This window comes from Haliotis rubra, unplaced genomic scaffold (assembly GCF_003918875.1).
Source record: "Haliotis rubra isolate DU_JTF1 unplaced genomic scaffold, ASM391887v1 Scf1111, whole genome shotgun sequence".
Taxonomy (NCBI): domain Eukaryota; kingdom Metazoa; phylum Mollusca; class Gastropoda; order Lepetellida; family Haliotidae; genus Haliotis; species Haliotis rubra.
In genome coordinates this window covers 228,999-243,938 of record NW_025765017.1, presented here as the reverse complement: position 1 = coordinate 243,938, position 14,940 = coordinate 228,999, and the positions used below count along the sequence as shown (strand labels likewise).

Here is a 14,940-nt window from a genome sequence, read left to right as displayed (position 1 = left end):
ACTATTTGGCGAGGTGGGAGTAAACTGACTGCCGTGGGCACTACGGCCAATTTTATTATCATGCCCCCCGTCACGGTCAAGCGGGCTCCTCAGTCCAGTTTGTGTTTTATGATTTTGAACGCAGCTGTAAACTGATCTCGTTAACACTTCAGACGCATATAAGCTAAAGTAAAACTTCATGAGGGGTATCATATTTTCAGTACCACCTTCTGTTGCTGTGGAAACGAAATAAAACGCATTTCCCTTTTAAGTCCTTTAAGATTCATATCACTGTGCCCAAAGGTAAATCGGAGATGTGTACAGGTGTAGGAGCCTCGCCAACTCAAACAGCAAATACACCAAGTTACGAATGTCAAGAAAATGTTGAATAACATATCCAGCTTAACAAAAAGAAGAAAAGCCAATTCCATACGAAACTCTTTACATGCAGAGTTGCAATCAACAAACTCATTACCCGACGGGTTCTCTTCCTTTATTACAATTCTACAATGATACGTAATATTTTGCAAGTTTTTTTCTGAAACTACAGAAAGCTATTTTAAGCCTCACTGGTAGTATCTTGCCGTGTGCTATCTTTATCTGTATTTACCGGGCGTGGGATAGGTGATCCTGGTGCGGTAAAACTTGCTGCTACATGCTTGTCGTGCTCGGTACCAGCTTGAATGGCACCAGACCTGCAGACCGTGTTGATAGTTCCCCACACAAACAACAACTGTGGCAGTGTTTTATTTTTTATTAGTACATAAACATTTTAGCATATAAAAGTGAAAGAAAATAACTTTTCATTCGGTAACATGTTAACTTTCATAAAATACAGGTAGTTTTCAAATATTTTCAAAAATATTCATCATAATATGTTGACGATTAATGACAGATCCTTTACACGATTACAGAGATACACGGAAAGATTATCAACATAACTAAACGTCAAATAACTCTGCACTACAGTGTGTACTTAAGGTGTTATTTACAAATATAATCAGAAGAAAGCAGAGAGGATAAGAATGCTGATATCTCAGATATACTAGTACTCGGCGTAATGCCAAACCAAAGATTTTCCATGTCCAGACATTTGGACGTAAAAAATAAATGACCAATATCCAGCGCCACTTCCAAAATGCAACAGTCCACAAACTCGGTAGTAAAGACGACTTACGATAGTCGCGATTCGGCGATTTGGAGTCTTTGTGGAACTGGTCTAAATTCTGAGACGGGTTACGGTTTTAGCTACATTGAAATATCAGCTTTTTCTAAACACTGAGATTTGACTAGGAAGATACGGCTTGTGTTGAGGAAACACAAATGGTAAACAATATGATTCCTTCTATTTAAACCTAGCAGAATAAACGACAGTCTCCTGGGCACGACGTGAATAGAAACGATGTGTAAATGACAAACGCGCTTTGGATGTCGTTACCATGCCAACACAATGAAGCAATCTCACTCATCATCACAGGAAACAGGTAAAGAGGAATGGTGGGTAAATATATCAATACATGTACATAGTATACTGACTTTCCGGACACGGTTCCGATGTATTTGCAGGAGATACTTTCATCCATTCGTGACGAACTCGTATTATTCCGGGACTAGCTAAATTGCAACTCGTTGTCCTCATTTAGCGACCAACTCGTGTTATTCCGGAACGAGCCGATGTCACGGAAAATGGCGACTGGTGACGAATGAGCTTTATCCCAACTCGCATATTTCCGTAACAGATGTAGCATGTTTTCGTGAGGATGCAGCCAATATGTACTGTCTCTCCACTGATAAGTTTGTTTCACTCTCACTTGTATGTCTGACAGTTGGAGTAGGCTGGTCACGATGTTGCTGTTGATGACAGTGTCAAAAACTACTGCAACATTAACTCGGTTACATCGAGGAGATACTGAGACATACTGAAACCCCGTTAATCCGGACACCTCACGATTATGAGGTCATACATGTTCGTAACTATAGCTCTCCAATCTGGACATTTATTTATTCGGTCGATCTCAGTTATTGAAGCATATAGTCAGGCAATGAAAATTGTTATGGCCATAACTACAGATGTTATAACCTGTAATTGTATATATCAATATTTCGAAATGCCAAACAAGATATTTTCTCTTTGTAACTATTAGCTTCCGCCGTGATGCTTCGTCAAATTATCTGTTTCAGTTACAGGCGGATTTAGTAATTTGTCTAATCTGAATCGAGTATTTCCATGGCTATGTGTCCTAAAATTTTACCTATACATCATATATATTATACACTTATATAAATGTGAGATCAAAATACCTTTATTCACCGAAGAATGTTAAACCTTTGTTAACGGATGATCAAACTAATTATAAGTGAAAACAGAACTCAGTAAATATTCGTTTAAAATTGTTCAGATTAGATACGACATAAGAATGGTTTTGTTTTGTAGAAAAAAATACAGGTTCTGAACTGCACGTTAAGACACTGTGCCTGGCTTTGTGGAGTCTAAACAGTTGGACAAACATGGTATACTGTACACTTAACATACTCGCTGATTACAGAAAACAACTGTACAAAATACAATCATGGTACAATGTGAATATGTTATAATTTTATCAGTTGTCATGTGATTGTTGATAAAATCGTACCCTGTATGGTAAACCTAACATCTAAGACATGTATGATTTACTATCTGTACAGTATTTTCATAGTAAACAACAATTGTCTCACACAGTAAACAGTTCACAGACGTATATGCACTACCTTAACATGTACCGGACTCCCGTTATATCAGAGGGAGTGAGTGAGTATGGTTTTACGCCGCTTTTAGCAATATTCCAGCAATATCACGGCGGGGACACCAGAAATGGGCTTCACACATTGTACCCATGTGGGGAATCGAACCCGGGTCGACGAGCGAACGCTTTAACCACTAGGCTACCCCACTGCTCCGTTATATCAGAACTGAATAAGGAACATTTAAAACACAATTTGACCAGATGAGAGATATTTAAATCAGTCTGACTCCAGACAATAGATAAAAAGAACACTTCTAGAACGTGTAGACTGACTGACTGACTGAGTTTGGTTTTACGCTGCTTTTAGCAATATTCCACCAACATCACGGCGGGGGACACCAGAAGTGGGCTTCACACAATGTACCCATGACGGGATTCGAACCCGGGTCTTCGGCGTGACGAGTCAACGCTTTAACCACTAGGCTACCCCCACCGCCCAGAACGTGTAGAATGATTGGACAGAACAATATTCCCTTCACTTTGATAATCTATTAAGTATTACGATTTCTTTTTTAGATGTATATTTTCACAGTAAACTATGGGTAAAACGAACTCAAATGAACCTCTAGTTTTAGTTCGTAACATCCGTAGTTTAATAAACGCATTTCAACTGTAATAGACAGCGAGTAATCGGGACAAAAGTAGTAAGTGACGAACATAAGGTTCGTTACAAGCGTGTTCGTTACAACGAAGTTTACTGTTTATAACTATATGTTTGGACTAAACGACAGGTTTAGTTCACATGCGACCTTATTGTACTGACAAACAATATCTAGAGAGGCAGAGGCGGCCTTAAGATGAGCAGAGAATCTTACGAGAAAATAACGATGAGGCGAAGGAACTGACAGGAATTTCTTCTGGTAACAGCTGCTTTGGCATTGCTTCTGATGTCGGGAGATTGTTCAATGTCAATAAACAGCCATATTTCTGCAGAGTTGTTCTTCTGACAATACCAGCTCTTATTCCAGCTCCGATTTGACTTGGCCATCTGGTTCTGTCAATCACAGGGTCTTCTTGTAGCGGCAGAGTCACCTTTTTCTGCTTCTGCCAGGGATTTCATGGCGCGGTATGTGCATTTTCATTGTGAATAAGCCGCCACTTAACCCTTTTCTTGTTCAGGTTCAATAAACACATTAAAAAGTCATATTGTAAATAATCCTCAGTGACGTACAGCGTCTGAACGAAATTACACCGAGCTGTCGGCTTCAGCGTTTCACATGGTATTTTTTTAAAAGTTCAGTGATATGGCCAAATTCAGACGGTGTCAACATCAGCCTCGTTTTAAGGAATTAGTCGAACCTCGTTTTGAAAATTCCGAATATACCCGACTAACCCCGAATGATCGTTCTAGTCATCAGTGTCATCCTTTGTGTGGTCGGCCATGTCGTAATATGCGTACATTGGGGTGAAGACGAGGTCGCCTTGAGTGTAGTCGGTGTCGTCCTTGTCTTTGATGTTGACGCGGCCGAAGACACACTCCTCGTAGCTAGGTGGCGCTGTGTGTGAAAAGAAACAGAACTAAATAGTATATACCTCAGATATATTCTCTATACGTGAGCTTCAACTCATATTTTACAGTGCCACTGTCAGTGACATTCGGTACCATTCACTGTATCTATCGAACAATAAAGATGTGGACTTTCACAACTTTGTGACCTTAGCGCTACGACAGTCGTAACTCCCATACAGTTACATATGTACACGTATACGATAGTCGTATGAGTCCATGATTATAACAACATAATCTTCCAATCCTTGGGACTACATTACGTAATTCCTCATTGTGATATCCCGTTTCCAGTCAGCTGACACTACCAACAATTTTGGTGAACACCAGCTTTTTACAAAATGCTTATCATATAATTATTGTCGGTGTCGGCATGAATTCGGCTTAAAACACAATTCACTCACTCACTGAATGCAGTATTACATTTTACCATCTTCAGACCCCCTTCATGTAAACTGCCGGAAAGCGTATCTATAATGGTGGCGGAAGAAACCAACACGAAATGCCTATTTAAGGCATTTGAGACGGATATCATAGGCTACATTACACGTGTCTCACCAATGGGTATATGCAAACAGGTACACATGGCGTCTAAACAAATATACAGGGCCATTTTCACAGAAAACAGTTTTAAGTGATATGTGAATTTTCAAGAGAATACTTTTGCCCAGTAATCTATTTGTACTGGTGGTAAATATTTACACCCCAAGAAAATATGAGTGAGTAAGTGAGTGAGTTAAGTTTAACGCCGCGTTTAACAATATTCCAGCTATATCACGGCGGGGTCACCAGAAATGGGCTTCACACACAAGAAAAGATGACATAGTTTCAACATTAATATGGTAATAAATAAAAGCGACTAACCCCTTTCCATATTCCCCAAAAATGTCTTATATTAACAGCGATGATCTTTAGGATTATACGATATATCATGAACCACTATCAAATAGTGATGATATCAATTGTTCAGAAAAAAGGCGAGCGTATCCTGCCGCACCGGTGACTTCTGTCACAAACACATGCAAAGGCAGGGGAAGTACAAGTACGTCACTACTTTGTGTCGTGCAGGTTACACAATTTGTTTGAAACAGCTTTCAAGCAGCACGTACACCGTCATGATAGACAGGTGAGGTGAAGTGAGGTGAAATTGTGTTTACGTCGCGCTGGAGAATATTTCGCTCATATGACGACGTGCATGCGTGTGTATGTGTATGTGCGGCTGCTTGTACTAGCCCAGACTTAAACTGAGATACCATGCCGCAGTGAAGCATGAATACCCCACTCAGACACATTATACTGACTCCGAGCCGACCAGTCCTTGTTGTACCCATTAATGCCGAGCTCCAGGCAGGGACCAACAAGTACCATATTTTAACGTCTTTTGGTATGACGCGGTCGGGGATCGAACCCTCGACCTTCCGCTTTCCGGGCGGACGCTCTAACCACTACACCACGGAGGCAGTCCATGATAGACAGGAGCTCCATTGTAACGACATTCGACATCTTAGACACTGGACAGTAAGATTGCTACACTTACATTGCTGAATAAGTTTGGTTTTCTTTGCTTTCGCTGCCGCTTCTGCCACTGTGTCTTTGGTTGAGAATGGCGTGTAGTAGGGTGGTGGTTCGATGGGTAGGGGGTGGGGCATGAAGGTCCCGGGGGTGGGCCCACACATGGGGATGGTACCGATGATGATTTCCTTGTCGAACTCTATCGCGTCACAGTTACATCCATCAGTCTCACAGATGAACTAAAACACAAAACCATAAATATATTTTACAGGGAATCCCCGTCACACCGATCACCAGCATCAGAATACTATAAATATATTGCACGGTGAATCCCCCTTACAGATGAACTATAACAGAAGACTATAAATACATTGTACAGTGTATCTCCGTCTCACAGATGAACTATAACAGAAGACTATAAATATATTGTACAGTGTATCTCCGTCTCACAGATGAACTATAACAGAAGACTATAAATATATTGTACAGTGTATCCCCGTCTCACAGATGAACTATAACACTAAAATATAAATACACTGTAACTGGAATCCCCGTCTCACGAACGAGCTGTATCAGAAACATATCATACAGTGAATCCCGTCTGACAGATGAACTATAACAGAATTCTGCAGATATACTATACACTGCCATCCTGTTTCACATAAGTCACAAAAACACATACATATGTTTACAAGTTCATGTTAGTGCATCGAGCTCTCTGGTAAGAGGTGAGGTGAGGTGAGGTGAAATTGTGTTTAACGTTGTGCTTGAGAATATTTCGCTCCTATGACGACGTGCATGCGTGTGTATGTGTATGTTCGGCTGCTTGTACTAGCCCAGACTTAAGCTGGTTTTATAGTGCTAGCTCACTGAGGTACCATACCTCAGTGAAGCATGAATACCCCACTCAGACACAGTATACTGACTCCGAGCCGACCAGTTCTTGTTGTACCCATTAATGCCGAGCTCCAGGCAGGGACCAACAAGTACCATATTTTAACGTCTTTTGGTATGACGCGGTCGGGGATCGAACCCGCGACCTTCCGCTCTCCGGGCGGACGCTCTAACCACTACACCACGGAGGCGGTCTCTCTGGTATGAAACCATATAAGGCCCCACAGACCTGTAATACATATTTGGTATCTATGATGCTGCAGCCTTTGAGGTGAGATGGGGGCAGAGGGGGGATGGTGAACGCTTCTGTCCAGATGTCTTCATTCCCAGAACTCAGTCGGTCATGTTTTAGCCTCGTTATGACTTTTTTCTCCTGGCGGGACTTCCGGTCCGTGTGATACGACATCACCTGGAGAGACAAGATAATCGGGTCAGACCAACACTTACTGATGATCTCACCATGACGTGCCGGACCAACATTTACTCATGATCTCACCATGACGTGCCGGACAAACGTTTACAGATGATCTCACCATGACGTGCCGGACCAACATTTACAGATGATCTCACCATGACGTGCCGGACAAACGTTTACAGATGATCTCACCATGACGTGCCGGACCAACATTTACTGATGATCTCACCATGATGTGCCGGACCAACGTTTACAGATGATCTCACCATGACGTGCCGGACCAACATTTACTGATGATCTTACCATGACATGCCGACCAACATTTACTGATGATCTCACCATGACGTGCCGGACCAACATTTACTGATGATCTCACCATGACGTGCCGGACCAACATTTACTGATGATATCACCATGACGTGCCGGACCAACATTAACAGATGATCTCGCCATGACGTGCAGGACCAACATTTACTGATGATCTCACCATGACGTGCCGGACCAACATTTACTGATGATCTCACCATGACGTGCCGGACCAACATTTACTGATGATATCACCATGACGTGCCGGACCAACATTTAACAGATGATCTCGCCATGACGTGCCGGACCAACATTTACTGATGATCTCACCATGACGTGCCGGACCAACATTTACTGATGATCTCACCATGACGTGCCGGACCAACATTTACTGATGATCTCACCATGACGTGCCGGACCAAACATTTACGTGCAGATGATCTCTCACCATGACGTGCCGGACCAACATTTACTGATGATCTCACCATGACGTGCCGGACCAACATTTACTGATGATCTCACCATGACGTGCCGGACCAACATTTACTGATGATCTTACCATGACGTGCCGGACCAACATTTACTGATGATCTCACCATGACGTGCCGGACCAACATTTACTGATGATCTTACCATGATGTGCCGGACCAACATTTACTGATGATCTCACCATGACGTGCCGGACCAACATTTACTGATGATCTCACCATGACGTGCCGGACAAACATTTGCCGGTTACTGATGATCTCACCATGACGTGCCGGACCAACATTTACTGATGATCTCACCATGACGTGCCGGACCAACGTTTACTGATGATCTCACCCTGATTTGGCTAGAAACATATCATTTACTGAACTCCAACTAATTTGTACTTAGTGTCTTCCTTATTCAAAACATTTTTAGAACAGGCGTTCTTATAATTACACCTATACCTGAATTCCTACTACAGCAATAAAACCTTTTATTTTGTGATCAGAAATCTACAGCCATTCCGGATATTATCTTTCCCTTCTGCAATTCGGATAGTTTAACGAATGAACGTTTGTGATTTAATTCCGGAATACATAAACAGGAAGTCTGACAATCGACTAACCCGAGAACATGTCTTAATAATAGTCGCGTCACCTTTACATATGTCTAAATAAAACCCGCAAATACAACTGGTCTCACAATGCTGTTTTGATGTCTAAACTATCTCAACTATCAGCATACTTGGCAACAGACACTTCTGTTTGCCCTATGTCTCAAGATGTAACCTATGAGTAATTGATGAGTGCGGCGTTAAACAGCAAACAACCTGTGAGTAATACATAAACACTGCGATCTCATTGTACACACACACACACATGCTTGACTGTTTCCTCAAACTGCCTCGCAAAATGGACACATTCATTCAAGATAATAAGACAATGCATTGTTGACGGGAACAAAGAGCCAACAAAAATTATTTTTCTCACGAGCTTCATGACAAGTAACTATATGAATCTTGCTGGGTGTGAGGTAGCCCAGTTGTTAGGCCTAAACCTCAGGTTCGATTCTCCACATGGGTACAACGTGTAAAGGCCATGTCTGGTATCCCTCGCCTTGATAAAACTGGAATATTGCTCAAAGCGGCGTAAAACCACATTCACTCCTTCCCTCGCTATGCACATGATGTATCATATGACGCGATGAAAACATATTTCTTAGTTTCTGTATCCCTCTTTTAGCAATATTCCAGCAATGATGGTGTCTACACATATTATCCATGAAGGGAATCGAACCCCGGTGTTTGGCGTGACGACAATATCTTTATCAACTATGCTACTCCACAGTTTAAGACCTGTTAAACAGACATCACGGTGAGAAGGAAATACAGTTTGATTTTGGGCAGAACTGTACCATATTCTTGTACATTGCTTCAGCAAATTGTATGCTGGTTTAGTACATGTACAAACATTTCTAACTTCTAATCTCAATTGTGTCCTGATAGTGGTGACTGTATGTTAAACGTTCGTGTTTCAGCGAACTCGTATATATGAAAATATACTTAGATGTTGTCAATCTGTCAGACACAACCACATAACTGGGTGCCGTTGTACAAAGCGATTATAGAGCTAGGGTGACCGTGACTTCCATACCTTAACGTATGGGAGTCACGAATCCTCTAGTAAGACTCCATAGTAGTCTTAACGCTAGGGTGACCGTGACTCCCATACCTTAACATAGACTTAAGGTAGTCTTAGCGCTAAGGTGACCGTAACTCCCATACCTTAACATAGACTTAAGGTAGTCTTAGCGCTAAGGTGACCGTAACTCCCATACCTTAACATAGACTTAAGGTAGTCTTAGCGCTAAGGTGACCGTAACTCCCATACCTTAACATAGACTTAAGGTAGTCTTAGCGCTAAGGTGACCGTAACTCCCATACCTTAACATAGACTTAAGGTAGTCTTAGCACTAAGGTGACCGTAACTCCCATACCTTAACATAGACTGATGGTAGTCTTAGCGCTAAGGTGACCGTAACTCCCATACCTTAACATAGACTTAAGGTCCTCTTAGCGCTAAGGTGACCGTGACTCCCATACCTTAACATAGACTTAAGGTAGTCTTAGCGCTAAGGTGACCGTAACTCCCATACCTTAACATAGACTTAAGGTAGTCTTAGCGCTAAGGTGACCGTAACTCCCATACCTTAACATAGACTTAAGGTAGTCTTAGCGCTAAGGTGACCGTGACTCCCATACCTTAACATAGACTTAAGGTAGTCTTAGCGCTAAGGTGACCGTAACTCCCATACCTTAACATAGACTTAAGGTAGTCTTAGCACTAAGGTGACCGTAACTCCCATACCTGAACATAGACTTAAGGTAGTCTTAGCGCTAAGGTGACCGTGACTCCCATACCTTAACACAGACTTAAGGTCCTCTTAGCGCTAAGGTCACCGTACCTCCCATACCCTAACATAGACTTAAGGTAGTCTTAGCGCTAAGGTTGTTTTGTATAACAGCACCCTGGGCAGCGAGGTGAGGGAGAATGTATGATGTGTACGTGACGCCAATGTGGGTGATGTCAGATCACGTACATATGAGTAACTTTGCATTTCGATTCTTTTAAGACACTTGAGGTATGGTGTTCTTCAGTAAATCTCGTGCAATGAAAATAATCATGCAATTTCATTTCAGAAAGGAATGTTTAACGATGGCTTAAGGGCGCTCGCGTACTATTTAGACAAAATTCATAAAAATATTTTGTTTTTAGGTTCTACACACCAAGACTCCAATTTAAATTTGACGCTTCAAGGACAAACAATGATGCCCGATGCAACTCCATATTTTGTCTTCCACCATCGTTCCCGTGAGGGGCGGTGGGGTAGCCTAGTGGTTAAAGCATTGGCTCGTCACGCCGAAGACCCGGGTTCGAATCCCCACATGGGTACAATGTGTGAAGCCCATTTCTGGTGTCCCCCACCGTGATGTTGCTGGAATATTGCTAAAAGCGGCGTAAAACCAAACTCAGTCAGTCAGTCAGTCGTTCCCGTGAATATTTGACTAACCAGTGAAGCCCCGTTAGTCCGGACTCCGATAACCCGGATGTCTCGCCTCCCGGGCGATTTAAGCTTGTTACCAATCTATGCCTATATAATTTGCCTCGATAATCCGGAAATTCGGTTTCCGGAACCGGGCGGTAAGTAGCTGTCACCAATCAGTAAAATAAACAGTAAATTGCTTCACAGTCCGGACGCTGTAAGTCGTGTTCACGAACCGTAACAACACCTCCCGGCGATGTTTACTTAATTAACTGGCCAACTGGGTAGTTGTTTTAATTAGACATTAAAAGCTCCCGACTGAAGATACTGTACATTTACACTTTGATTGACACCACAATGCAAAGGCGTGGATGACAAGTGAGCTGTTTTGTGATTGGTTAATGTACTTTGACAGACAGATGCGGTCACGTGGACGACAATGCTTTACGACAATGCTGCAAGTCACAAGTATGCTTCGCTAACTTTGCGAAATGTTACTAAATACCCCGTCTCATATTCAACCGATGGATGCAGGAATAATTCGGACATTCAAGGCATACTACAATAGATCGCTTGTTAGACATTACCTCACCTGTGCTGAGGAAGGGCGTGATCAGACACGTCGGATCAACATGCGGATGTCACTCGGTAAAATTATTGATGTGATGAATTAAGCTTTACATTAAATGCTTATTTGTTTTATCTAGATTCGTGTCGTTTTTTGTAATAGTTAGGGAAGCAACTTGGGTCTTGATTCAGTAGTCCGGACTATTCGCAATCCGGACGAATTTACTGAGAAACGCAACCGTCCGGATTAACGAGGCTTCACTGTATATGAATATGATTGATGCCACCGATGGGCCCAATACATGCTTATGGCATAATAGACTGTACAACGGACTTTGCACAGATTTCCCATGGACCTGAAAAGGGCTTTGTCGATTTTATTTTAAAAATATGCGTTTACATAAAAACAAATCTTCAACTCTCTCTTTCCGAGAAAAGTCTGTGTACTGACAGAAGAACAGTCTGTCTCGTATGTGTTATTTTCCCATCCCTCAACCTTTTGAAACAGTTTGACGAGAAGACAGAATGCCCTGACGATCTAGTGGGACGAGTTGTGGTGTCTGGTGCTCTACGAGGCAGCTGTTTCCCGTGAGACAGGGGGTTACAAAATCATATTGTAATACAATCCATCCCTCGGTAACAGCCGTGACACCGTCATTACAACACCGCTTTGCCATCAGAGCGTGTCACGAGATTCTATTTTCAAGCTCGAAAAGCTTTTCGCCATAACACGCTGTTTATCGGTGACATGATGTCTAGATAGAAGATCACGTGTTGTTGTACGTTACGAAGACTTGCACTAGTCTCTAAGGTAATAATTCATTGTTTAAATGAACATTTCTGAAAAATATAACAGACTGGCGTACGTAGTCTTGCACAAGTCTCCAAGGTGATAATTAATTTTTTAATAAATGAATAAATAACAGACTGGTGTTTGTCCGCTTATCGAAGCTTGCCTCTTTAAAGGATAGTATTACTGTACATCCATGGGCTTACCATTCAGTACAGCCTTCGAGCAAGGCTAGCTGGACGTTACGAACCAGGGTCTCGTTCCAAAAAGCGATTGCAGCCCTACGGTTCCGATATTCGTGTAGACAAACTATCGTGAAGAAGGTCTTCAATACCATACTGCTTTCTGGGAGGGGAGAATTAAACGTTGTATGATTATGTTCTCAACAGGAATGATCTGCCTCCCTCCGGCTGGAGATATTGTTTCAAAACTCGACTGCCATAAGATTCGTGGCGTGGATCTGGACACTTTTGTCATGTTAAGGATTTAAGGTTTCTGTATTTTCAATGACAGTTACAAGTTAACCTCAGTTTGAATAAGCTTGAAGAAACTTGATCTACAGAAATGTATGCATATATGAATACTGTAAAAGAAGTTCTTGCGTTATCGCAATCTCGACCTTTTAAAATAACCTTGAATTCAAATACCAGAATAAGCGAAATTTCATCGCTTCCATTTGGTCTAAAATTAGCGATATATACATCTCAGTAGCATTTGACAACAGCTATATATATTCCGCCGTCAGTAGCATTGAGACGTAACATCGAGTGATATCGTGTGAAAAAAATAGCCGCCGCATCACGCCATAGCGATGTTAATTATTTCGTCAGTGAAACTTAGCCATAACGACATATTGCACATAGTATTGAAATGGTACATTGCAATCGGATGCAATGGTTAAAATGACAGAGTGTACACTGTTGGTGGCAATACGTTGTAGCGACATGAAAGCCCAATTCTTCCAGCCCATTAACTCGAAGAATTTCGCGATAGCATTCAAGGAACGTCTCCAGATAAACATCCGTCAAAGCGTGCCAGACAAACTTCGCATGCGTTAAACTTTGTTAATGTATTTATGTCAGCTGATCAATCACACAGTCCTGTTTTGTCAGGTTCCAATGATTGTAGATCCTTGTCCTTTGATAGAGGCGAGCACGTCTGTGCCCCCGTCATACCTCTGAATAGAAGCTGGAGAAAACTAATTATCTGGTTTACGGATTAAGAAATTAACGCATTACCCGCGTAGTTAACAGGACATGCTTTTTGGCAGTTTAGGATATATTACTCGGATGATGTCACGGTACATGCACGTGCATCTGTACAGAACCGCCTTAATAATGAAACATGACGGCTTATATTACCCAGACGTTACCAAGGCCGTTGTCTGAACGTTGTATACCATTAGGTACAAAAGTTGTTATTCATACACACAAGCGAATGAACCAGTATAGTCTTATGAAGAAAGTGGCTCGTCACGTCGATGACCTGGGTTCGATTCCACACATGGGTACAATGTGTGAAGCCCATTTCTGGTGTCCCCTGCCCGTGAAGATCCGGGTTAGAATATTGATCTTCAGTAACCCATGCTTGTCGTATGAGGCGACTAACGGGATCGGGTGGTCAGGCTCGCTGACCTGGTTGACACATGTCATCGTGTCCCAATTGCGTAGATCGATGCTCATGCTGTTGATCACTGGATTGTCTGGTCCAGGCTGGATTATCTACAGACTGCCGCCATATAGCTGGACTATTGCTGAGTGCGGAGTAAAACTAAACTCACTCACTCTGGTGCCCCCCGCTGTGGTATTGCTGGAATATTGCTAAAAGCGGCGTAAAATCCAACTCACTCACTCTTAGCCATGGTGATCTATTGCAGATAGTCGTTGGCATTAAACTATAATGACATATTGCACTTATTGGGCCGCAGTAAGTCACGGCGACATGAATGCCCAATTCTTCCCATGAACCCAATAGCATTCATGGAACGTCTCAAGACAAACATCCGCGAACGTATGCCAGACAAACCTCGCATGCGTTAAACATTGTAATGCATAAATGTCAACTGATCAATCACACAGTCCTGTTTTGTCAGGTTCTAAACTCTACCCATGATTGTAGATCCTTGCATTTGATGGAGACGAACACGTACGTGCTCGTGTCAGACCTAAATAGAAGCTACTTGTACCCATGGCAGAACTAATTATCTGGTTTATGGCTTGGGGAATTAGCACATTATACGCGCAGATAACACCACATATTTTTGCAGTGTAGGATGGCATCATAGCATCGTCTGTATTGATACCTGGATGATATCAGTGTGATAAACGTCTATTTTCATATTCATGCACACACTACTTCCATTGTGAGATTCAATTGAAGAAGTGTCAAGTTCTTATATTCGGTTGAGTATATATGTAAGGATGGTTTATGTTAAACGATTCACTTTAATGTTAGAATCAGTCCTACATTACGTTCTCCATCACATCGTATATGAGCAGTTGGGCAATTTCACAGATTAGATCTACGCCATTAATGAGTTTGGCCCAGCAGGTATCCAAGTTTGTGGATCACCTTGCAGTACTTGCCTTATCTCCCGAAGGAGATGTGCTTGTACTAATTGCATACATGATGTGTGATGGCAGTAGAAGGCCAACTCAGATTTTTTGACCTTAGT

At 42.1% G+C, this 14,940-nt stretch overlaps 1 protein-coding gene across 1 annotated transcript in view; it reads right to left on the bottom strand.

The window, feature by feature from the left end:
* Positions 1-2,846: 2,846 nt before the first annotated feature.
* Positions 2,847-14,940, bottom strand: part of LOC124288567 (arrestin domain-containing protein 3-like) — a 39,240-nt gene continuing 27,146 nt past the window's right edge. Inside the window, exons 5-8 of the mRNA XM_046725124.1 lie at positions 6,905-7,084; positions 5,807-6,020; positions 3,190-4,258; positions 2,847-3,013 (exon numbers count right to left, since the gene is read on the bottom strand). Coding sequence (XP_046581080.1) covers positions 4,110-4,258; positions 5,807-6,020; positions 6,905-7,084 — 543 coding nt within the window. The 3' untranslated portion in view covers positions 2,847-3,013; positions 3,190-4,109. The remainder of the gene's footprint in view (positions 3,014-3,189; positions 4,259-5,806; positions 6,021-6,904; positions 7,085-14,940) is intronic.